Below are 26000 nucleotides of genomic sequence, written 5' to 3'. Positions count from 1 at the left end.
TAGAAAGAATCAAGCTTAATGGAGGATATATTAGCTTGTGAATTCTTGTTCATAAACTTTTGCTCTATATGACCAACTTGCTCGCAACTAGTGCAAAACCGATAATTGTTCTTCACAAAGCTAGTCTTGTGAGGAGCAAAGGTTGCCTTACCTTTCTTGGGGGTATAGCCTAATCCCTATTTGTAGAGAGAAGCTCTTTGGCTACCCAAGTACATAAGCAAGTGGTTCTCACCACCATAGGCCTTAGCTAAGGTATGAGTGAGCTCATTGACCTCCTTCTTGAGGGTCTCATTCTCAACCATCAGTGAGGCATCATATGTGAAACCATCACTACTAGATGAGGTGGAAGTGAAAGTGCTACAAGAAGGGTTAGTGGGAGCAACAATGATAGACTTATGAAATGATTCATCAATTATATCATAAGTTAAGCCTACATCACATGTCTCAACATGCTTCTTATTTTTCTCATCAAGCAAAGAGGAATGAGCTTTTCAAGCTTCTTGTGAGCATTGTCAAGCTTCTCATGGGCTTCCTTTAGCCTCTCATGAGATGCATTGAGTTCATCAAAGGCTTGCTTAAGGGCTTTTAGTTCCTTACGTAAGCTTTTGCATTCCCTTCTCTTAATGTCAAAGTGTTCTTTAGCATAATCTAGCATGTCAAGTGGTTCATCCTTAGTTGGTTCATCATCATCACTATTACTTTTATTTTAATTTTCATTATCATGTTCCTTATCACTTCCATCATCACAAGTTTGTACCTTAGTGGCCTTAGCCATGAAGCATAATGGAGTGTCGAAGAGAGAAGGCTTCTCATTGATAGCAATGCTTGCAATTGCCTTCTTTTTGGTGATCTTGTCATCATCACTATCATCATCATCACTTGAGGAAGCATCACTATCCCAAGTGACTACATATGAACCACCATTCTTCTTCTTCTTAAAGGTCATCTTATCCTTATTCTCTTTCTTTTCCTTCTTGTCCTTCTTCTTGTTCTTCTTGTTGTCATCATCATTGTTGCTATTGTATGGGAATTGAGCAATAAGATGATCCTTGCTTCTATAATTGAAGCACCTTCTTGACTCTTCCTTGTTCTTAGATGAAGACTTCTTTCTTCTAGCACAGTAGCCCTTCTTCATCATCAACTTGCCAAATCTCTTGACAAAGAGAGCCATCTTCTCATCATCCATCTCATCAAAGCTCAAGTCTTCATCTTCACTTGATGATTCTTGCTTTGCCTTGCCCTTAGATGATGTGGCCTTGAATGCCACACTCTTTTTCTTCTCATCCTTCTTCTCATCTTTCTTCTCCTTCTTTTCTTCCTTCTCATCATCATCTCTATATGTATCATCGGTCATTATATCTCCCAACACTTGGTTTGGTGTCATGGTGTCCAAACCACTCCTCACTAGAATAGTGACCAATGTGCTAAATCTTGAAGGTAAGCATCTCAAGAACTTGTGGGAGAAGTCCTTGTCCTTCACCTCTTCTCCAAGTGCTTTGATACCATTGACAAGTATTTGAAGTCTATGGAACATCTCTGGCATACTCTCATCCTCCATCTTGAAGCTTGCAAACTTCTTGAGAATGTATGCCTTTGCACCCTTCACGACTTGAGTGCCCTCAAATGATTTCTCCAACTTCTTCCATGCCTCATGAGCTCTGTCAATGTTCTTGATTTGCTCAAGAGTATAATGTGCCACAGGTCCATTAACTTTTGGAGGGATGTCATCTGGGTCCATCAACTCTCAAAGTGCATTTTTGGGTCCAAAAACTTTTCATGCAGTCCGTTGTTGGTCCATACCAGTTCAAGAGCTTGATAAATTTTCATTTATCCCCCTCCCATCGATACCTCTGTCTCAAAATAGCCCCCACAGTAGCCCGATCAGTGGGCTAGCAGCCGTGTTAGGCCACCCATGCCACCGCCACATGAGTGAGCAGCTGGCCGCCCGTGCTAGTGTAGCCACACCACCATGCGAGCACGCAGTAGCTGCGCCATGCAAGCACGTTGGCGTTGGTCGAGTGGGCTGGCTGCCGCGTGAGGCCAGCCATGCCGCCATCGCTTGAGTGTGGGTGGGCAGCCACTGTTCTTCTTCTCCGTTGGCCTAGCGCACAATAGTTGCCCATGAGCGAGAAATGGGAGAAGTAATATTATAGATTGATAGGAGGTTAGCAGCCTCCACATGGCATTGGATTGGCATCCCGTGACCTTACCGACAGTTCATCCACATGCTAATGTGAGTTGTGACTACTCTTCTAGAGTCAGCATTAGCGTCGGTGCACATGCAATTTGGGACCGAGCTTGACTGAGAGGAAGCTAGACGCGTGGGCGCATGCTACAGGCTTGTTCCAATTAGACAGCGCAGGCGTCAACTTTGTCTTTGGTAGAAGCTGCACGACTACGTGGAAGTGGAAGGTGCACGACGGGGTGGGGGGCGGAGTTGCTGTAGGCCAGCCAAGGAGAGCGGCATGTGGCCAACCTAACCTAGGGGCGCAACCAAGCCTTGACCTTTTCATACCTCGCCCGCGCGAGCACCCGAGCCACACATCGACCTTCGCGCTGGCCTACCAGCCACGCGGCGAGCATGCGCTCACCCGCCAGCTCTGAGCTCGGCTACGCTCGCCTGCTCCATAGCTAGCCTTGCCGCACTTGGCCCTCTGACTCGCTGGACGACAACGTAGCTATCCGCCCGTGCGCTTGCTAGCTCGCATGGTGGTGTGGCATGCCTAGCCTCGTGCGATAGCTCGTCCGCTCTACCAACGGTAACATGGCTGCCTGGCACAGCCACTGTGTGCTCACATGGCAGCATGGCTGCATCGGCATAGGCATCCAGCCGCTCGCTCGCGTGGCAGTGGCATGGGTAGCCTGATGCGGCTACCAGCCCTTTAACCAGGCTACTGTGGGGGCTGTTTTGAGACAGAGGTATCGATGGGAGAGGGTTAAATGAAAATTTACCAAGCTCTTGAACCGGTATGGACCTGTAGTGCACTGTATGAAAAGTTTATGGACCAAAAAATGCACTTTGAGAGTCGATGGACCCAGATGATATCCCTTCAAAAGTTATTGGACCAGTGGTGCATTTTACTCAATGTTCTCTCATCTAAAGCATCATGGATGTCACTAAGAGCAATGCCATTATTTTGGAGTAGCACTTCTTCGATGGCGGTGGGAGCCTCTTCATCATCAATCTCAATCTTGGTCTCCACCACCTTACAAACCTTCCTATTGATTGACTTGATATAAGTTGTCATTTTGGCCTTCCAATAGGGATAGTTTGAGCCATTAAATTGGGGTGGCTTCTCAGTGTTGTTGATTTGAGCCATTTTTACATCGAAGGTTGTTAAGCCTCAAATCACGACGACCACTGCTCCTATACCACTTGAAAGGTCCTAATGGCTAGAGGGAGGGTGAATAGCCTATTGAAAATTTCTACAACAACACTTAGCAAACTGGTTAGACAAATATGAGGCGAAGCAAGTGTTGCGCTAGCCTACTAAAATGCAAGCCACCTACTATAATTCTAGTTTCTATAGTCTCTATCCACATAATGGTTATGTCACTACACTAAGTTAGTGTGCTCTCAAAGAATAACTAAAGAGCCACACTAACCAAACTAACAAGCTTTCACAACTAGCTACACTAAAGAGCTTAACAACTAGTTTGCGGTAATATAAAGAGAGAGAGCAAGATGGTTATACCACCGAGTCGAGGAATGAACCAATCAATCACAAGAATGAATACCAATGAAGACCAATCACCGTGGAATCAAATGATGACACAATGATTTTTACCGAGGTTCACTTACTTGCCGGCAAGCTAGTCCTCGTTGTAGCGATTCACTTACTTAGAGGTTCACACGCTAATTGGCATCACACGCCAAACCCTCAATAGGGTGCCACGCAACCAACACAAGATGAGGATCACACAAGCCACGAGCAATTTACTAGAGTACCTTTTGGCTCTCTATCGGAGAAAGGTCAAGAACCCCTCATAATCACTACGATCGGATCCAGAGACAATCACCAACCTCCGCTCGACGATCCACGCTGCTCCAAGCTATCTAGGGCAGCAACCACCAAAAGTAACAAGCGAATCCCGTAGCGAAACACGAACACCAAGTGCCTCTAGATGCAATCACTCAAGCAATGCACTTAGATTCTCTCCAATCTCACAAAGAAGATGAATCAATGATGGAGATGAGTATGAGGGCTTTGGCTAAGCTCACAAGGTTGTTATGTCAATGCAAATGACTAAGAGAGTGAGTTAGAGCCAGTCAAGCGATATTTATAGACACCCCCAAACAATAGAGCCATTGGCTCAATTATTGGGCTGACTGTGGGACGATCGGACGTGTAGGTCGTGTGCACCGGACGCGTCTAGTGTGGTGACCGGACGTGTCCGGTCGTAGCCTGACCACCACATGTCCCTTTCAAATTGTTTAGCCATTCGCGTCCAACGGCTATCTCTGTGCACAGTAATACTACGTGATCGTACGCGCTGTTAGAAAACGACCGTACTCGGGAGACGCAGCGTACGGTCGAGTTCAGAGAGCTCCCAGAGCCGCTCTGGGCCAACCGGACATGTCCGATCACACCGGACCGGATGCTCCCAGCATCCGATCAATTATTGCGCTGAAAACCCGAGACTTATTATTTCACACCGGTCGCGTCCGGTGTGGTGACCGGACACGTCCAGTCGCTCTCTGCAATCCTGCTTCGAGCTGTATCACTTTGACCTGACGCTGAACAATAACTTGTCAGCGTCCGGTCACTCCACTGAGCCAGGTCCGGTCACCTCGGCAACTCTGCCCACGCCTGGCCAGAATACCGGACGCGTCCTTGTATCGATATCGGACGCGTCTGGTCACGTCAGAAACACTACCGCCTGAGATAGTACCAGACACGTTCGGTAAGCATGTCGGACGCGTCCGGTCACCCCATCACCAGCGCATTCTACTCATTTTCAACTCTATCTTCTTTACCTTTGCTCAAATGTGCGAACCACCAAGTGTATCACCTTGTGCACATGTATTAGCATATTTTCACAAATGTTTTCAAGGGTGTTAGCACTCCACTAGATCCTAAATGCATATGCAATGGGTTAGAATATCTAGTGGCATTTTGATAACCGCATTTTGATACGAGTTTTACCCCTCTTAATAGTACGGCTATCGATCCTAAATATGATCATACTCGCTAAGTGTCTCGATCACTAAACCGAAAAGCTCATATCAATTTTACCTTTGCCTTGAGTTTTTTGTTTTTCTCTTTCTCCTTTTCAAAGTCCAAGCACATGATCATCACCATGTCATCATCATCATTATGATCTTCACCGTTGTTTCACCACTTGGAATAATGCTACCTATCTCATGATCACTTAGATGAACTAGGTTAGCACATAGGGTTTCATCAATTCACCAAAACCAAACTAGAGCTTTCACCCGTGCCGTGTCGGACTGGGCCGGCCCGTTGGCCATCTATACCACTAGCACATTGTGGAGGGTCTAAAGTCTAATCACCATCCAAGAGTTTTGCATGTTACCCCCCAATTAGATTTCTAAGACGTAGTTTTCTCAGATTAGCCCCCACGTAGGGAAAAGTCACTACAAATTGACTACAATTTTTATAGGACAAATTGACTATTGGCTGGTGGTTTTCATAGCTGATTTCGACTGATTCAATAGTGTTCTGTGAGAGAGAATAAGCTGAAGTATGGCAAATAAGTCGGCTAATAAGTTAAAGCAAACAGGACAACAAACGTGGAGAGGAATCATTACTATAAAGTGGGATTAATCAACTCTATGCTATATTAGGACACGAAAAAGATTAAAACTTTGCGTTCGGGCATGTTCAACCCACAGACGAGGGTCGTCTGTAAAAGTCTACATATAGCTAAAAAGATAAGTCATACAACGCACAGTTTGTTTACTGTCTATAAGTTATTTAATGTTTTGTATGTAGCTAAGATCAACCATCGATAATACTTTGTATACCGTTGTGTTGCTATTTGATAGAAAACAAATCAAGCATATATAAGATGAACGTGATTACGATTTTAAAACCATAAATATAAATTATATATTATAATAGTGACATTTTTGTCTAATTACACGTACACTGATGTTCTTTGTCGACATCTTGCAAGCTACTGCTAGTATAGAGGCATCTCTAAATTTCATTATAAATTTGCAATTGTAAAGGTCCAAAGCTAGTGCTAGGATTTTAATCAGCTACAGGATGTTTGAATTAACAATTTGGAAAATAGAATTACGTACTTGCGGCGGATTTATAAGCCGTTTATGCTGATTTATATGCCTGATTTATTGAGAGAGAAAAATATTATACCATAACTGTAAATCGGCTTATAATGACAGCCGAACATAGCCTTAAATTAGTTGGATTGCTCAACCAAATTTCAATGCTTTGACCTTGTTTAGATCAGGGTGTAAAGTTTTGGGGTCACATCGAATATTTATATAGGGTGTCGCATGAGATGTTCAGATACTAATAAAAAAATAAATTACAGAATCCGTCAGTAAACCGCGAGACGAATTTATTAAGCCTAATTAACCGTCATTAACGCATGTGTTACTGTAGCACTTTATTTTCAAATCATGGTCTAGTTAGGCTTAAAAGATTCGTCTCGTAAAGTAGTCGTAACATGTACAATTAGTTATTTTTTTAATCTATATCTAATACTCTATGTATGTGTCCAAATATTCGATGGCGTAAAGTTTTGACGATGGATCTAAATAAGGCCTTTGTTGCGTTCGTCCTGTTCGCTTGGCTTATAAGCCGTACTTTTTCAGCAAACGAACAATATTTTTCTCTCACAATAAATCAGCCAACAGTATTTTTGAGCACCGGCTTAAGAGCCAAGCGAACAATATTTTATCCGTATGCATGTGTTGCTCGCGCCTGCGGGAGATTTATCTTTTTACCATTATAAAGATTGGCACCTCCTCAAATAGCATCACAACGGTTGTCGCTACATTTTCACCAGCAAAGACGGAAAACAGATACAAAAATATCACTTTTGCTCACATGGCACGCCAGCCCTCACGCCAGCAGGGATCCAAGTCAACATACGGGCATCAAATGTCTCTCCTGCTCCTGCTCTCTCCTTCTCCACCTCTTCCTCTCTGCCCATGCGGCGCGCATTTCGTCGAACATCCTCAGGGCGAGCATTGCCACACTAGCCCGAGCAGCTGGTGCACGCCCTTGAAGGTCGCCGGCGCCGGCCAGGTACTCCATCAGGCCGGAGAAGGTCTGCACGTCCAGGAGCATGCGCGCGCATCATCTCCTCGAGCTGACGTCGAGTAGGGGCAGCTGGTGGCCGGTGTCAACGAGGAACGCGAGCTGCTCCTACAGCTGGAGCTCGTCGAGGAGCGGGTCCCCGGTGAAGAAGGGCGACATCAACGCTCACAATAAGGGCGACAACACCGAGAGCGGCGAGGGCCCCGAAGCCCACGTCCAGGAGGAGGTCCTGGAGGCGGCCTCGATGATCGCCGGGTCCGACGCGCATAGGGGGGACTTGGTCGTCGGCGACGCCATCGCGCCTGTGGTCCGTGTCCTCGACGCGGGCGCCGGTAGTGAGGCGGCCAAGGAGACGGCAGCGTGGGTGCTCTGCAAGCTCACCGAGAACTCGGACAACTTGTGGGCCGTCGCGGCGCACGGCGGCGTCACAATGCTGCTCGACCTGTGCACGGACCGCCCAACCCTAGATCTACGCCGCCACGCCCTTGATCTGCACTGCCCCGCTCGGATCTGCGCCACCGGAGAAGCTTAAGGGAAAGGGAGGAGCTCCTCGCCCAGATCCGTGCCGCCGGAGGAGGAGACGGAGGAGCTCCTCGCCACATCGTCGGAGGTACACTTGAGGGAGAGGGAGGGAGGATCACCGCTAGGAGGGGAGGTGTAGCACGCCGCCAGGAGGGGAGGACCACGGAGCTGCCTGCTGCTCGAGCGCGAGCGTTGACAAGGGAGGGAGGGAGAGAGAGAGAGTGGAGGGAGGGGAGAGGGCGCACCGCAGGGAGGGTAGCACCGCCGAGTTGCGAGAGAGAGGGAGAGTGGAGGGAGAGAGGCGCGCCGTGCGACAAGGGAGAGAGGGAGCCACGCCGTGCAACGAGAAGGAGAGAGCAGGGACAGGAGAGACATTTGACGCCTGTATGCTGACTTGGATCCCTGCTGGCGCAAGGGCTGACGTGCCACGTGAGTAAAAGTAGTATTTTTGTATCTGTTTTCCGTCTTTGCTGGTGAAAATATAGCGGCAACCGTTGAGTAAGGAGGTGCCAACCTTTATAATGGTAAAAAGTTAAATCTCCCCGTGCCTGCAGACCGCAGAGTCGCGAGACTTTGACATTTCACCCATCATCGAAAACTGGTTTCACACTTTTACCATCCCGCAAAGTGGGTTTCGCTCGTTTACCGTTATGAAACTGGTGTAACCCGCTAAAATATATTTTTGGTAGTTTTAATTCGTGGAAAAAAGACACGTCCTTCCACTTCTACCCATGCCTGTCGTTTTCTTCATCAAAACGGAATGGCCCTCTCTCCCGTTACTCCCTCTCCTCCATCCCCAGTGGCATCCTGCAGGAAGATGGGCAGCGCCTCCATGGTGGACAACAGGAGGAAGGTGAGCAGGAAGGCGAAGAGGCCCACGCGCTCCGCCACCTTGTCCTCGCCGAGGTCGTAGAAGATGGAGCCCAGCGCAAGCCCCGCCACCAGCATGCACATGCTGCGGCACCCGAAAAGCTGTCGCGTCCGCGCCACGTTCTTGAAGAAGCGCTGGGACAACACCACGACCTCACGCGCCCGCGAGTTGGCGTACCGGCTGCCCGCCATGGCGGCCGCGCTGCTAGCCATCACGAGGACGACGGCGGCGGCGTCCTCGTTGGCCACCTGCTTGCCGTGCAGCTGGAATAGATGCTGTAGCGTGCAGCGGCCCTCCCTCTCCCGGGAGGACGGCTGCTGGTGCTGGGGCTGGGGAGGCGGCGCCTGTAGCCTGGCGGCGCTGGCGTGGCGGTGGTGGAGGTGGGGCACGTCGACGGAGTCGATGGCAAACTCGATGGCGTCCACGTGCGGGGGCAGGTGGAGGCCCGCGTGCCCGAGCAGGGCGCGGAGCTGGTCGACGGTGCCCTGGTGGAGGACACAGCCGGCGGTTAGCTGGAGGACGGAGTTGAACATCTTGACGATGCGCGCTCCCGATTGGTGGATGCTGAGCAGCACGATGCGTCTGTGCGTCTCGGCCATGGCGTGGAGCGTCGACGATTTGGAGCGCAGAGGTGGCTCGTCGAGGATGAGCGTGGGCGGGTCATGCATGGCCTCGACGCCGATGGAGACGCGCCTTCGCTCTGCGTCGGAGAGGTCCTTGATCCTGGTGACGCCGTCGCTGCCTGAGAGGAGGATGCCACTGGGGATGGAGGAGAGGGAGTAATGGGAGAGAGGGCCGATCCGTTTTGACGAAGAAAACGGCAGACACGGATAGAAGTGGAATGATGTGTTATCTTTTTTTTCTACGAATTAAAACTATTCAAAATGTATTTCAGCAGGTTACATCAGTTTTATAATGGCAAACAAGCGAAACCACTCTAAGAGAGGGGTGAAATACCAAATCTCCACAGTCGCAGGTTCGCAGCACCTTCCGGCCGGCGTGCAGCCCAGACATCGTTCGCGACGAGCTCTGCCCACCGCCGGCCGCCAGTGAATCGCGATCTCGCGTGGCCGCGCGCCCTGTGCATCCGCCGTCCGTGGACGGTGGATCCACCAGTCTTCCACGCCTAGTAGCGAACCTCGGGCGCACTGGATCCGCGTGCCCTCGGGTTGGGGAGGCTAGCGACCCGTACAGCGGTGCTGGAGACGGCGGCTCGGCCTCGGGCAACGGGACCTCCCCGTCGCCTCGCGAGACGACGCCAGCCCCGTCTGCAAGCATCGGCGGGGTGTTTTTCGCAAAATTCTCATCATAGAGACGGACTCAAGAGACCCGTTGGGTTGCCTTGCTGTCCCACCCTCAAGGCGTCACTCAGTAGCCGCCGCATCCGGCCGCCGGTCCCGCGCGAGGGGAGGAGGAGATCACGGCGGCGGCGTCTTCTGCCGGTTTAAGGTAGCTGCCGTCATTTCCGTTCGTGTTTAAGCTAAATTGGTGCTGTTAATTTGGAGGGGAAGAAGCTGTTTGCTCGTCAGATTCAGCTGTCTTACTCCGGTTCGGGTTTCCTTCTTCTTAGAAATGGATCGTCAAATTGCAGGATTTGGGGCATCAGCTGGCGCCAGGCTCCACCATGGACACGGCGTTTCTGCGTCCTCCGCTCGCTCGTAATCTGGTTTATGACGAGTTTGCCGTTCTGCGCCCCACAAGCTACCCTTTTCACACTCTTCGGTATTTGAGATGGAATCCAATATATTCGAGACCGCTGCTAACAACATCAGCAGCTTCACCATCAAGGGTATGCTCTTCCCGAAGTTGCAAGGCGTAACAGAAGGAACTTCTGAGTTTCTTTCGTGATTTTTAGCTCCAAACTTCACATATATCGTTAGAGATATACATTGACGCCTGGATCAAATTCCAAGGGCTGTGATCTGATACCACAACTCTTGTGCAGGGCTTGACTCAGAGAGTGGCCGCACTACCTGATGTTGATGATTTCTTCTGGGAGAAGGACCCGACTCCGATCCTGGACACAATTGATGCACCCATTCATTTGAAAAATCTATCCAGTAAGGTCGTCAGAGTCTACTCTTTGGGCTTCCATTCTCATAGTCATAATACATACGATTTGAGAAATTTTTTGACACTTGCATACCTAAACAAAAACAGGAGCTCAAGCAGTTAGCCGATGAAGTTCGTTCTGAAATAGCTTTCATAATGTCCAGAAAATACCAACCATGTGGTCCTGGTCGCTCAGTTGTGGAGCTGACAATTGCTATACATTATGTGTTCAATGCCCCAATGGATAAGATACTATGGGATGCTGGTCAACATGTAAGACATCTTTCTGTTACTGTTTTCAAATGTAAGGTATTTGTTTTACTCAACTTTGTCATCTTCAACCTTTTTTTGCTCAGTGGTTTTCTTGCAACAGGCGTATGCGCACAAGATTCTAACGGGAAGGCGCTCTCTATTTCATACTATTAAACAGAAAAATGGCCTTTCCGGGTTCACGTCGCGTTTTGAGAGCGAGTATGATCCCTTTGGTGCTGGACATGGATGCAATAGTCTATCTGCTGGCCTTGGTACTGCCTATTTGTTCATTACTGTCTTGCATGTCAAATTGTATCTATGTTATTGAGCAGAACTGTTCTCTGCAAGTGGAATGGAATTGACATGATTCTCAGTCATTTCTTAGTGATATTTTCACCTGTATGCTTTTTTAATTAATGGTTTGTCTACTTGAAAAATTCAATAAAGTTGGATTTAGTTTCTGAATCCAATTATGTATGCAGCACTAAGAGATTTTCTTTTTAAGAAAAGACAGAGCCTGATCTAAATTATCATCACAAAACTTTACACATCATGATAAAATCCAAGCTCTGTTCAGTATTTCCTGAATCTTGCTTCTTTTATACAGTCTTTTAAAGTTTCATTTCCTTTCTATATATAGTTTGAGAGTTACTTCTTATCAGGGATGGTGGTTGCAAGGGATATAAATGGGAGAAAAAATCGAATAGTGACAGTTATAAGTAATTGGACAACCATGGCTGGCCAGGTGTACGAGGCAATGGGTCATGCTGGTTTCCTCGATTCCAACATGGTAGTTATTCTAAATGATAGCTGTCATACCTTGCTTCCTAAAGCAGATGGCCGGCCAAAGATGTCAGTCAATGCCTTCTCTAGTGCTCTCAGCAAGATTCAATCCAGCAAAGGATTTAGGAGGTTTAGGGAGTCTGCAAAGGTAAATGTTTATATCCCTTGAGAATGTATTGTAAACACAGCATTGGACTTTTTAGAATGCCTGTAATTGTATACATCTGATTTCTTTATCTAGAAAATCAACTTTGTTCTTGTTTCGATATTTATGGTGTAGTCTTATGCTATATGAATATTCCCATTTTGATATTCGAAATTTTCTTCCTAGGGACTTGCCAAATGGTTTGGCAAAGGAATGCATGAATTTGCTGCCAAAGTTGATGAGTATGCTCGTGGTATGATAGGTCCTCATGGAGCAACTCTTTTTGAAGAACTTGGATTATATTATATTGGTCCTATTGATGGGTGTAACATTGATGATCTCATCTGTGTACTAAAGGAGGTTGCGAGCCTAGATTCAACTGGCCCAGTACTTGTACATGTAATTACTGGGACTGAAAGTGACACTGGTGGAAATATTAGAAGTGAAATAACTGCAAATGAGGAAGGTTTGTAATACAGGTCACTATAAAAATATGCATGCTGTTTTACTTTTCGTTTGCTGAATTAGGAGTCATGCCTAGTATTTTTTTTTGCTCTCTTGCTCTGTTACCTCTGCACTGGGGTTCCTCATCTATGGGAGGAAGAACCATGGCAATGCGAGGAAGTGTCAGTACTCATGCCATAGAAGCTTCTTTAAAAATATGTATATAAGTCATGATTAGCAGCTTAGGCTCAATGTAAGTCACAACATTTACAGGTTCGATTAAGTTGCAACATTCTAATACACTAAGAATCTACGGGTGCTAATGTACTGATCCTTTTGCAGTCATGGTACACTATTGCCCTCTTAGAGTCCTTACTCCTTACTAGCTGTATTTTTTTTACATATACAATCTATATAAATTGAATGAATCTTTTATGATGACAACAGGGCCTTCAAATTCGAGCAATGACCTTCTTAAATTTTTAGAAACTGGACTTTCTAGGACATATAATGACTGCTTTATAGAAGCACTAACAGCAGAAGCAGAGAATGACAAGCGCATTGTGGTAGTTCATGGCGGCATGGGAATGGATCGATCACTCCGCTTATTCCAGTCCAGGTTCCGAGACAGATTTTTTGACTTGGGCATCGCTGAGCAACATGCTGTTACCTTTTCTGCTGGTTTGGCCTGTGGAGGTTTAAAGCCTTTCTGCATAATTCCATCCACATTTCTTCAGCGAGCATATGATCAGGTGCGAACACATACTGCTGCTAAATTAGTGTGTGCATAATCTCCAATTAGTTCACCAAATCTGCGAGGCTGCTTTACTGCTATGTACATTACATTTCATAAAGCTCACATGTATGGCAGATAGTTGAAGATGTGGACATGCAAAAGATACCAGTTCGATTTGCTATCACAAATGCTGGTCTGGTGGGATCTGAGGGCCCAACTAACTCAGGACCATTTGATATTACATTCATGTCATGCTTGCCAAACATGATTGTCATGTCACCATCTAATGAGGATGAACTTATTGACATGGTGGCAACAGCTGCAATGATTGAGGACAAACCTATTTGCTTCCGCTATCCTATGGGTGCCATTGTTGGGACTAGTGGAACTTTAACATATGGGAATCCGCTTGAGGTAGGTTCCCGTAAATATATTTTGCTCTAAGTCAACATTACCTGCAAATAGTACAGCCCTAACATTTCAAGCACATCTACCATATTGCCTGGCTGCACACAAAGATGTCTAAGAACCTCATGTTCTTATTTCAACATTTAATTTATCACCGGAAGAATTACAGGCAGTGTACCACTTCTATGTATTTCTTACCATTACAAAAATATAAAGCAATCCATTGCTTTGAAAACAAGAAAGATGTGCTTTGTCATCTGGAAAGTATATAAATGTTCCTTTTATGTTCTCAATTGTCACTATGTTATGAGATATTTTGAAGTGTAGGCAGGTTGTGATGTTCTCCGTACCCTTTTTCAGATTGGTAAAGGAGAGATTCTTGTCGAGGGAAAAGAGATCGCTTTTCTTGGCTATGGCGAGGTGGTCCAGAGATGCTTGATTGCTCGATCTCTTTTATCCAACTTTGGCATTCAGGCGACAGTTGCAAATGCGAGATTTTGCAAGCCACTTGACATCGATCTAATCAGAACGCTATGCCAGCAGCATAGTTTTCTTATCACAGTGGAAGAAGGAACAGTTGGTGGCTTTGGATCACATGTCTCACAGTTTATTTCACTTGATGGTCTACTTGATGGCCGAATAAAGGTACCTTCGCCACTTTGCGATGCTGTTTGTGACCTCTACCCAGCACGGAGCTTGTTCTGTGATCTTACAATGGAGGCACCGGCCGCATGCTTCGCAGCTACACTTTCCAGTGCTCTTGATGTGTTAATTGGTAGCAATTTTAGGTAGTGTTTAGTGATCTACTGATTTTTGTTGTTTCTATGTGCTAATCTCAAGGTGGCCGTTTCTTTGTAACTTGCAGTGGCGACCCATTGTGCTACCAGACAGGTACATTGAACACGCTTCACTGGCGGAGCAACTTGACTTGGCTGGCCTAACTGCCCATCACATAGCTGCAACTGCATTGACCCTCCTAGGGCGTCATCGTGATGCACTTCTGTTGATGAAGTAGGGGAAGGAACTGCCAAGAAGAACGGATAGATAAAGGCAATTTATGCAAAAGTTTGATACGGAGAACACTCGTCATGCTATTTCACGATTATGTTTTCTGGATAGAACTGAAGCGTGCCGTGGGAGGTGGCCAAATGCACAATCCCGAAGAGGGACGGCGAAGCCTATAGCATTATAGTCACGGTGTACATACTATAAACACTATTTTGATGATGATTAGGTGACCCTGAAAAGAATTTACAGAGCGGTGCCGTGGGCAGCATTTGCCAGGTGGGCCTCGGGCATGGCTGAGCATGAAACGCAACAGAATCCAGGCAGCGCCAATTTTGTCGGCGGGTTCTGATCATCTGGAAACTGAAACTGTTATCCTATTTAAACGTGCTGTTTAAATAGGCACACGTTTCATCATTATATGCTGAATCACATCATATTTATATTTAAGGGAAAAAAATTAGTGCAAACCACATCTTAAGTGGAATCATGAAAACCCCCTTAAAACAAACTTAGGCCTAATTTGGAAGAAGGGGGAGGCCAACCCAGGGAGGAAAAACCTCTCATAGATAACTAAATATCTTATTCAAATGACATCCTCATGGTTCTCACCCTAAAAAAAATCAGGGTTTTAAAAAAGTCGGGGTTTCTAAGGGGATTGGAGTTCTCAAATTAGGTCTTAGGAGTATTAGTTAAATTAGCTATTTATGGGGTGTTTGGGACTGTTCCACAAACTCTGCTTCACAAATTCCACCACGGAGCAGCTCCACAAGAACCTGGAATTTGTGGAGCACCTCCAACCTTTTTCCTCGAACAGAGTGCGTGGAGGTGAAACCATTTGGCTAAAAAACATGGAGCGGAGCTGAAAACAGAGCGGAGCGGTCCCAAACACCCCCTTAAACGTGCTGTTTAATTTTTTTAGGGGAACGTGCTGTTTAAATAGGCACACGTTTCGCACTGCTGGACCTAAAACCTGCTGGGCCCGACCCAAAACCGGCCCCTGCGTGGCCTCCCGCGGCCGCTTGTTCGGAAACCGAACGAATTTGAGCAGCCAAGTCGTAGGTGCTATGGAAAGTCCCGTCCCCGGTTCCCGCTGGTATTCGGTTTCACCCTCCTTCAAATAGGCAACCCCGACGATCCCAAGCACGCGTTTTTTTTTGCCGCAACAAGCACGGAACGCCTGACGTCTATGGGCGACGACACATCAGCCAGCAGCGGCAGCTACATCCGCATCTACGGCCCGAGAAACTTCGAGAACGAGTTCCGCATCTTCGAAAAGCAAGATGAGATCAGACCCATTCTCGCCAAGATCGAGAGGATCCACGACGAGGTGAAGCTTGACAACGGCTTGTGCTTCGGCCTCCTCGATCCCGCCACTAACATCCTCGTCAACAGCGTCATCTCCAACTCCGAAGGTGCCCCTCCGCCGCCGCCGCCGCCCCCGAGGATGGACGGAGGACGACGACGACAGCAGCAGGGCGCGTGCACACATGGCCCAGAGGTCGTTCGACGGACTCATCGCCTTCCTGACGTGCCTTTTCCCCTACCTCCCCGACGCGGAGGCCCTGGCGTACCTCGACGCCGCCGAGCTGGACCCCCTCGTCGCCGCCCTCCTCATCATCAGCAGGCGCGGGATGCGGGACGACTTCGATCTGTGCTCCCCGATCACCGAGGCGGCAGCCGAGGGCGCCCTCAGGTGCGCGGCGGCTGCCGCCAAGCACCCTGACCCGCGGTGGCTCGTGCAGGCCTGGAAGAAGCTGCTCTCGCCTGCCGTGAAGCTCTCGGCGGGCCCGCGCCACCGTCACGCGAGACGCTGGGCGACGCAGTCCTCGGCGCACTCAACGCGGTGGCACCGGATGATCTGGTTCTGAAGCTGAAAGGATTGTGGGACCTCGCCAAGGGGCGTCTTGCGGCAGCAAGCTCCAAGATTTATGCAGCACCACCCAAAGAGCTGCCTCCTGTCCGAGCAGCCATGAAGCGGATGCTGCTTGCAACAATCCACGGGTTCTACATGCAGACGCTGGGCAGGCTGCCCACGCCGGAGCTGTGCAGCCGGTACCACCGCAGCTTGCTCATCGGCGGCTTATGCTACGGTCCGCTGGATCCTGTATCTAATATCATCATCGATGGCGAATCTATGATTTTGTCTAAGGTACGCTGTCCAAATTTTTTTTATAGGATTCGATAAATCCATTTCAGTAATTCGATAATAATTATAAAATTGACAATATGATTTAGTATATATAGACTAAATAACATAATAAGGTTTCAATTCATAGATTAAGTTCGAACCATCCCCTAAGTATAATATAAATAGTTTAAAAGCCATATCGATAATTGAAATAAGACATAAAAGAGAACCGAAGACTTACAATGCTATTCTTGTGACTATTTTATTCGACGCTTTCGAAGGAACATAAATATCTTGATTATATCATCTTCATCAACTTCAAATAAAATACCCCGCTCAATTAGTGGCGGATCTACCACCAAGGCTGGGGGGCTCAAGCCCCCCCTACCATGGCCGCGCCTGTGGAGCCCCTCTCAGCCCTCCCAAGAATTTTTATACAATGGGCTGGCAATAGAGGAAGGAAAGGAAGGGCTGACAGTAGAGGAAGGAAAGGAAGGGCTGGAGATCTAAGACACCCGAGAGGTCGACAGAGGTTGAAGATGACGCATCGGGTGTTTCTCTCTTTGTTTCCCCATCCAAATAGGCCCAGGAAGGCAGTAACATCAATAGGTCAAGTGGGCCGTGGGCCTTTCTCCTTTCCCCGTTTGCCGTTTTCAATTGTATTTTTTTACTTCTTGTGAAATATGATGCACTTTCAATTGTTTATCAAAGTTATCGTGTTATAAAATGCTTAAAAATGCTATATGTTAGTTATGTATGTGACATAATTGAGTTATAAGTTGGTCTTGCTCTCGTCAGTCCAGCCCCCCTAGATATTTTTTCTGGATCCGTCACTGCGCTCAATCAAGATGACTAGACAACAATCATAAAAAAGACTATCTCCCATCTTATTTCTTAACTTTGTTTTCACAATAACCATTGCAGAAAATACCCTTTCAACACTTGCCATTGCCACAGGTAGAGGCAATACCAATTTGAGGAGCTCATAAACTATATCATACACTTTGTGCCTCTTTGTTTCAACAAGCTTAACTGAGAGATCAACAATATTGTCTAGACCTTTGAAGCTATCATCTTGTCTCATGTCATCAATATAATTATGTAGTTGCAATTCAAGTTTGAGCGATTAGAAATAACAGTAGCTGTCGCTGCCTTCTTCTTTGCTTCATGCTTCTGAAAAAGAGATGCAATGTCCCCGTTTCTCTCCATAACTGCATAAATATTACAAAGAACACAATGCCAAATAATTAAATAAATTGTGCTTGCACGATTGAACACTCACATGCAATTATAGATCACTCACATGATACGAGTACTGAACAAAAGATCAATCTTTATCGACTCTAATGTTGGGACAAATCCTCGACCTTGCTGCGTGATGGATGATTTTATGATTTTAGCGCTAAGCAATTAGCAATTAAAGTACATATGATTTTTTTACAAGCCAAATACAAGGATTGAATCTCACCTGAACGGCTAAACAATTCTGATCACATATGCTGGTGCGGTCGTAGGGCAGGGCGAAGGCCGAAGGCCGAAGGCCGAAGGCCGAAGTGCAGAACGGCGAACGGGATGAGGTCACGAGGACGACTGGACAATGACGGGCCGCGGGCAACAGCCGACGGCGGCGGACGGCGTGAGTGATCCAGGCGCGCAACCACATAGGACACGTGAATCGTGATGATGCAATGTCCCCGTTTCTCTCCATAACTGCATAAATATTATAAAGAACACAGTACCAAATAATTAAATAAATTACACTTGCACGATTGAACACTCACATACAATTATGGATCACTCACATGATACGAGTACTGAACAAAAGATCAATCTTTATCGACTCTAATGTTGGGACAAACTTGCTCTCTTCAGTCCAGCTCCCCTAGATATTTTTTCTGGATCCGTCACTGCGCTCAATCAAGATGACTAGACAACAATCATCAAAAAGACTATCTTCCATCTTATTTCTTAACTTTGTTTTTACAATAACTATAGTAGAAAATACCCTTTCAACACTTGCAGTTGGCGCGGGCATGTGGACGGCGAGGGAGATGGGCGCGCCGTACGGCATGTCCTCGACGTCCCAGGAGTGATCGCAGGCGAGGTGGCGGCGACCGGCGAGCGTCCGGGGCGAGCGGAGGAGGGAGCAGCCAGGCTCCAGCTAGTGGCAGGACGCGTGCTCACACTGCACCTCTCTACTCGCTGGTCACCCTTCGGCCGTGCTTGTTGCCTGGATCGAAAGCCTTTAGGGTCTACTAGAGTCTCGAGCTTTTGTTTTAATCTCAACCGAGCTCTAATCGGTTGATTTTTACACTTTAAGATCTGTGCACGACATCGCCTCGTGCTGGCTGGCCGGGTGTGTGTGGTCACTGCGCTCGGGGTGCGGCGTTGCCGGTGGCCATGTCATTGCTGCCCCGTGCTACGTGTCGGGCCGAGCCAGCCATGGCCACCCCGTTGTCGGGCTGGCTGAGCTGTGCCTAGGCTTCGCGTGCGCACGAGCACTGCGCCGCTGCGCTGCATCGGTGACGTTGCTGCGAGGCCGCGCTACGAGGCGCTGTTGTGATGCCGTTGTCGCTTGTCCCCGCTGCAGCCGTGTGCGCACGCTACCTTGACAGCTGAGCCGCGCGCGGGGTCAAGCCGAGGCTGTGGCCATCGTTGCCATGCTCGCGTGGCAGTCTCCCCGTGGCTACGATTCACCTACCATGGGCTTGTGTCGCTGCCCGCTGTGTCTGGGTCAACTGACCTCGGTCACAAGGTGATGGTGATACCTCCCTGCTTCGCCCTGTCCCGCTAGCCAACACCGGTGAGCCCGCTCGGGCCTGGCTAGTGCATTCTAGTGTTCCGCATGTAGGCATGCCTTAATGGCTCTATCCAAGCACTAACCGATGCACCTCTTGCCCCTCGCTCGTGCGGCCATATCCCCACGCTGTCGTGCCTCATCGAGTCTTGGCCAAGCCACCTCAGCCACGCCGCTTCCCAAGCTTAAATGCGTGGACCATGGCATCCCACCTCAATTTAGTGCCTCTACAAACCAACCCGCACCAAGGCGCAAAGGAGCCTTGTAGGCGGCCAATTTAGCATTTTGATCGTCGCCGAGCATGTACGTCGCCGTGACCTGGGATTTGGGGGATAGCCAGGACCTGAAGGTAAAAACCTCAATTGGTTGTGCCTCTACGCTTTGATTCCCTCCAGCTGGTGCTTGTGTCAGGTTGGTTCGAGTCCCCATCATGGGTGCGGTGACGCGCTCGGAGCGTCGCCATGCGGTGCGGGCGCACGTGGCTAGACCACCTTAGCACTTTCTGATTTCGACCGTCACCATAGCTTAGTCCTCGGTGAGTTTCTGATGCTTCCCCGCCATCCATAGCCCTCCGTTAGTGCCCTAGGTCATTGAAACAGTCGCGCCGCCATCATAGATAGCCGCTCGCCGTTGTAGCTCGCGTCAGTGCGTCCCTGAGCCCCTACCGCCTCCCAACCTTGCACGTTTGTCCGTAGAGGGTTGTCGTCCCCTTACTTCTATCTCCCTATGCCATCAGCCGCCGCGCCGTCGAGCGTGGGGATCCCTAGGGACCTCCCCATGGTAAAGGTGGAAACACCCGAGGGTTTGTTTGCAAAGTTACTGACGATAGGAATAGTGCGCATGGTAGTCATATTGTTACCTAAAAGCTCAGGGGCTTTTCTGCAAAACCATCACCGCGCGCGGGCGTCCCCGGCCTTGGGCCGTTGCGACGCGCCTGTAGCCGCGCCAGCGCTGGGCTGCTGGGCCGAATTGATAGCCACCAGCCCTTTTCTTTTTCTAAAGCATTTTCTAATTTAGTTTCTAAGGTGAATTTGTAAATTCAATATAAATTTGTGTAGTTGACCAAAAATTGTAAAACCAATTTTGTTAGGTTCCTAAAATCATGATCTATTTGCTAGTCTATTTTGTTCACATAGTGTCGGTGTTTCGAACAAACACCAACTAGTAAATTTATATTTGTTGCGCGTTAGGCTCGGATGGTGTACTAAAGGACACAAGATTTATATTGGTTCGGGCTAAATGTCCCTACGTCCAGTTCGCTGCTGCTCGTGTTATTAGTACCGAAAAAGGTTTATAGTAGGGGGTACAAACAGTCGAGAGAGGGACATGTCCCAAGTCTCTGATGGAAAGGTCGAATGGATGCCAAGAGCTCGGTTGCTGCTTGGCTGTGTGTTGTGTGTAGAATCAATCCATCTCCTTAGTGGGGTGTCCTGCCCTCCCTTTTATAGACCAAGGGGGGAGCAGGGTTTACAGATGGGAGAAAGAGGAAAAAACCAAAGGTATAGAAGGTCCTTCGAAGGTGCCGGGTCTCCTTTTTCCCTTGAGCCTGCCCTGCTGACATGGCAGACTGCGTCAGGGATAGCATGTTTCACTGGTCCTGATAGGGCCAGGTTCTGGCTTCGCTTCAGCGAGTGGTCACGTCCCATCCTCCCCTGGTGGATGGTGCGGTGTGTCAGGGTGTCGAGCCGTGACTCTGTAGGGTGTAGACGGGGAAGTGACCATACGCCAGTTACTGTTGATTACATGAGTTCCCTCTTGGATTGTAGTGGTTGTCGTATGCCTGTGTTAGGATCCACGCCCGAGGGCTGAAGGCGGCGCCCACAACACTGTAGGACAAAAGTCGGCGCCTACAACACTATTTGGGCTCTGCCATGCCTGGGAGGGCTTAAAGCACCCATCCCGTCGTATCTTGATGGTACCTTCTCGTAGGTGCATATGGTATGGTCCTCGGTACTATGGTTGACCTGAGTGTCCTGTCTTACCCTGTACTTCATCATTATGAAGGGGCAGGATGTAGATGTCGGGTGAGGCGGAGCCAGCCTCAGAGCTCAGACGTCGGGCGAGGCGGAGCCTGCCCTCAGACATCGAGCGGGGCAGAGTCTGCCCTTAGCCGTCGAGCGAGGTGGAGCCTGCCCTTAGCCATCGGGCAAGGCGGAGCCTGTCCTTAGTCATCGGGCGAGGCAGAGCCCAACCCTCGGGGGTCAGGCAAGGCGGAGCCTGCCCTCAGCCATTGAGCGAGGTAGAGCATGTCCTCAGTCATCGGGTGAGACGGAGCCCAGCCCTCAGAGGTTGGGTGAGGCAGAGTCCAGCCCTCGGGGGTTGGGCGAGGTGGAGCCAACCCTTCGGGGCAGGGCAAGGCGTTTAGTTGCATTCCTTCCTGTTCGGGAGCATCAGTGTTTGATGGTTATTAGCTCCATCTTATTGGGTACCCTAGTATTAGGTCCCCGACAGTAGCCCTCGAGCCCCCATGTGATTCGGAAAGAATTGCCCGAGGGGTGATTTGACTTGCTCGAGGGTGCGCGCTAGCGCACCCGACGGGTGTAGCCCTCGGGTGATTCGGACATAATCGCCCGGGGGTATTTCTATTCGCCAGAGGGTGCGCGCGAGCGCACCTGTTGGGTGTAGCCCCCAAGAGATTCGGATAGAATCGCCCGGGGGGTATTTCAGACCCTTCGTGGGTATGGCTATGAGATTCGGTGTTTTTGACAACTGGATAGTTTAAAGGAAACCCTAGTATTCCGTTCGTGTGGATTCATCCAGGGTCAGCCCGGTTGGGACTCGATTGCGGATCGAGGCTCCCTTGAGGCTCGTGCGCCTGAGTTCTGGCCGCTCGCGGGCCCATCCCTCATTGGGACGGCCATCAAAACTGTTGGTCTAGCCCTCGAACTCCTGGGCCTAGGCGGGCTAGAGAAATGCTTTTTGACCCATATCCCCTCTGTGGGAAAGAGTCCTGGTCTGCTCGGGAAGGCAAAACGTCCAGTGCGATTTTGGTGGGAAAGGATAGGGATCTCGAGCGCATATCCCACGACGTGATGCGGTGGTGTATCGTGGCAGGCTCGGAGACCTAGGCGGGCGGTTGCTCTTCTCGCATCCATCGTCCCTATAAAACCAAGGGGTTTGCCCCTAGGGTTCCATACTTTGCCTCCTCGCCTTTGCATCTACAACCTCCGCCGCCAATCGCCTAAGCCTTCTGCACCCGCATCGCAGCCACCATCAAACTCGCATCCACATCGCAGCCGCCGTCAAGCTTGCATCCACCCCCCTCCCAATCGTTCAATGGAGCCATGGTGCAGATCTGACATCACCCCTCAGCGCTTGGAGGGCCTTGTTCGCCGTGGCCTCCTTTGCCCGCTGACCGCCACTGAGGAGTGGCGGCTGCCCGGTGATGAGGATGAGCCATCGCCGCCTGAAGGCTATGTGGTGTCCTTCGCTCGTTTTCACGAGTAGGGATTCGCCACCCCCGCCCACAAGTTTTTTTGGGGGCTGCTGGATTACTATAAGGTGGAGTTGTAGCACCTTACTCCCAATGGGGTCCAGCACATTGCGGCGTTCATCGCCCTATGCGAGGGATTCTTGGGGATTGATCCCCACTTCGACCTATGGCGGTATCTCTTTGCCATCAACCTTAACACGAGGAAGAGGTCTGACGCAACGACTGTTTCGAAAAAAAGGAGGTATTCATACCTTTATCAGCCCTCGAGTAAGATCTGCCCCCTTGCGGTCGCTAGGGCCGGATGTTACTGGAGACCGAAGCAAGGGTAGCAAACTTACTCTTGTATTCGCACGTACCCCTTACTTAGGATTTTAATGATCGTTCCATGATCATGTGTTTGGCCTCATTGTTGGCCCAGCCTTCCCCGAGCCCCCACGCGTGGCGGGGATTCGGTCAAGGGTCAGCTCATTTTGTGACTGTCGCCCCGTCCGCGGTTTCCGCAACTAGAGGGGTTGAGGGGATGTCACTTGCCTCGATGGCTCGAGTGATGTGCTTGATGAGCTCGCTAATGGGGATGTTCGAACAAAATCCGATCCCATTGCTTTGCGACAGGGTCGACAAAGCCCCCGGGTGGCGTTCCGTTGCTCCTTGACCTGCCTTCCAATAGATTCCCCCTCAATGGGGATTCTATGGGCTTAGGTAGAGGCTGGATTATACCAGAAGGTTGAGATGACCCTATCTACCTCAGTGCGGGTTGGGTAAAGACCACTGAGGCTCATCTGCATTTTCTTCCCTAGCTCTTGTTTGACATGAGGTGGCCTTTGACCCTTCGCGGGCCATCCTTCGAACCTCAGTCTCTCGATCTTGGATCGAGCGGCTCGAGCCCCCAAGCCCCTTGGGGTCTGATAGGGGTTGGCCATGTTTCGCGTGTCACCCCATCCTTGGTTTCCACAACCAGAGGGGCTGAGCTGACGACACTTGCCTCGACGGCTCGAGTGTCGCGCTCAATGAGCTCGCTAATGGGCATGTTCGTGTGGAATCTGGGTCCATCATTCGCTGACGGGGTCGACAGAGCCCTCATGTGGTATTCCACTACTTCTTAACCAACCTCCCAGCAGATGCCTAAGCTATTCGATAGGCTTAGGTGGCCCGTTGGCCTCTCCTCGATGGAGATTCTGTGGGTTTGGCTCGAGGTTAGAATCGAACGAGAAAGGTCGAGATGTCCCTGTCCGCTTCTGAGCGGGGTCAGGCAAGGCCGCTGGGGCTCATCTCGGTTTTTCTCCATTGGCTCTGTTTGATGCGTGGCGGCCTCAAGCCCTTCGCAGGATAGCCTTCGAACCTCGGTCAACCGCCGCTCATATCGAATGAGGCGGGTTCTGCTTCGTGACGCTACATGAAGCGTTGAGATGTAGAGATTGCATATGCAACGTTTGGATGTATGGGATTAGTGTACGATTTAATTGAAATGAAAGCGGGGGTCGGTAATGTTACCATGGTGGCATGAGCGACGAGATACTCTTACTGGACATGTCCACGTGGGGTTTGGGTCTGACATTTGCGATGGAGCCGGCGTAACCTGCACGAGCATCGTAATTTTTCATTTTTGTCTCTCGGCGGCGATCCGAGCCGTTCGATTGACTTAGGCGACCTGATAGCTTCTCCTTGATGGAGATTCTATAGGTGAACCTCTCCGAACCCTTCTCGAGAAGATGGATGCTAAAGCTTGGGGTGCGGGAAACTGTGAATTCGATTATGCTGGTGAACAAAAACACCGTAGTCGCCGGGGCATAGGGTCTAGCGGTTCATCCAGTTTTACTCAAAGTTTTACACCCGCACCCCGTGTCTCCGATTTTCAACATAAGGAGGGGTCGGACAAAGAGGATTTCTAAACAAGTACACACTCTCAGCAGCCCCCGAGCGATGTCTGTGCCCCTACCGTTGCTGGGGTCGGAGGCTCGGTAATGAAATTAACACGCAAAGTAAGTAAATATAGGTGCTTATCTTTCGGCGGCCGTTCGTTCATCATTTTTCCTACGCCATCTGATCAACCTAGGAGGCCCATTAGGCTCCCCTTGATGGGGGTTCCATCGTCGGGTCCTTCCAGGTCCTGCCTGGGGAAGCGGAGAGTCACCTGCATGCGGGTGTGCCTTGATTCTCACGCCCGGCGTGTGGTAGTGGTCGGCCATACCCAGGCAACATCCTGTTTGACCAGGCAATGTATCGTCGATCAGGGCGCATCCCGTTGGTCTAGGCGCGTCCCCTCGAATTCCCCATCAGCATCGAATTCTCATCTGCATTGAATAAGGGAAGGGAGAGGGTTTTTTGTTCCAACCTTTCACCTTTCTCCCATCGCTGTGTCTCGTCCTTAAATAGGGGGGAGGGGAGTTCTCGTCCCATTCCTCCACCTATTCCTGAGCTACCGCTTCTCCTCCTCCTTCCTTTTCACCGAGCGCGTTCGCATGTCATGGCAGTTCCTAAGTGAGAGAGGGTAATGCGAGGGAGAGGAGAACTCACATATCCGTTTATGAATCCAGAGCATGATGTCGAGCTGGAGGTCATCCAACATAGATGAGATGGTGTTGGCTGCCTTTGCCGAGAAGGGGCCGCTTCCACCGAAGGAGGAGGCGCACTGAAGGGTGCTGAGCATCGTCGGTTTTTCGTTGTCCGTGAGGCCTTCGTCGGGATGGAGCCATAAGGGAAGCTCTTTCGGTAAATCTTCTCCCGGCGAGTCTTGTTGGTGGGGAAGCCACCTAGGACTGTGTCGATGGGGAGCTTCACCCTTGCGGTCGCTTAGATCAGCTAGTTCATGAAGCTTGATGAGATGTCAGAGACATCCATCAGCCATGGCAGCCTTTCTTCAGTGGGAAGCGCCCCCCGTTCAGATGCCGTTGTCAGGGTTGTGGCTGATCACGATGGTGTAGTCCTTGGATGCCCCGACGGAGGTGCGACGGTCACCGACGTGGTGCTCGACATTGTAGATGACGGCAGCCTCAGGGATCCCTCGGAGCGGTAGGACGTTGCCGATGGAGAGCGTGGCGCGGCGACCATAGTAGTACTTAGAGTACAAATGGTCAATAGATGTAATCGTTTAATTTGTGGGGGAGCCCCCGTGTGAATTGTTTTATGTATTCATGAATACATCAGTCCCTTTTTGTGATGAAATCACTT

At 49.4% G+C, this 26000-nt stretch overlaps 2 protein-coding genes and 1 pseudogene across 4 annotated transcripts; 2 read left to right on the top strand and 1 right to left on the bottom strand.

Moving 5' to 3' along the window:
- Positions 1–8525: 8525 nt before the first annotated feature.
- LOC136525572 (ABC transporter G family member 5-like) lies at positions 8526–9733 on the bottom strand. Its single transcript, XM_066518514.1, has 2 exons — positions 9604–9733; positions 8526–9508 (listed from the first exon to the last, which is right to left on the bottom strand). Exons 1-2 carry the CDS (start codon positions 9731–9733, stop codon positions 8526–8528), a joined length of 1113 nt encoding a protein of 370 aa, XP_066374611.1.
- LOC136527022 (probable 1-deoxy-D-xylulose-5-phosphate synthase, chloroplastic) lies at positions 9602–14724 on the top strand. 3 transcript variants are annotated; one of them, XM_066519618.1, is made up of 11 exons: positions 9602–10095; positions 10238–10435; positions 10592–10711; positions 10807–10971; positions 11072–11222; positions 11613–11881; positions 12065–12344; positions 12770–13074; positions 13194–13472; positions 13827–14111; positions 14332–14724. In XM_066519618.1, exons 2-11 carry the CDS (start codon positions 10271–10273, stop codon positions 14479–14481), a joined length of 2169 nt encoding a protein of 722 aa, XP_066375715.1. In that variant the 5' UTR covers positions 9602–10095; positions 10238–10270; the 3' UTR covers positions 14482–14724. The 3 variants fall into 3 exon arrangements, with proteins under 3 accessions (XP_066375715.1, XP_066375716.1, XP_066375717.1); XM_066519619.1 differs by lacking the exon at positions 9602–10095 and having other exon boundaries at positions 10416–10435; positions 10592–10706; XM_066519620.1 differs by lacking the exons at positions 9602–10095; positions 10238–10435; positions 10592–10711 and having other exon boundaries at positions 10826–10971; positions 11055–11222.
- A 936-nt stretch (positions 14725–15660) lies between these two features.
- Positions 15661–26000, top strand: part of LOC136525571 (uncharacterized) — a 37994-nt pseudogene continuing 27654 nt past the window's right edge.

Source organism: Miscanthus floridulus, chromosome 19 (genome assembly GCF_019320115.1).
Source record: "Miscanthus floridulus cultivar M001 chromosome 19, ASM1932011v1, whole genome shotgun sequence".
In the NCBI taxonomy this organism is placed as follows: Eukaryota; Viridiplantae; Streptophyta; class Magnoliopsida; order Poales; family Poaceae; genus Miscanthus; species Miscanthus floridulus.
This window is presented reverse-complemented; position numbering and strand designations above follow the sequence as displayed.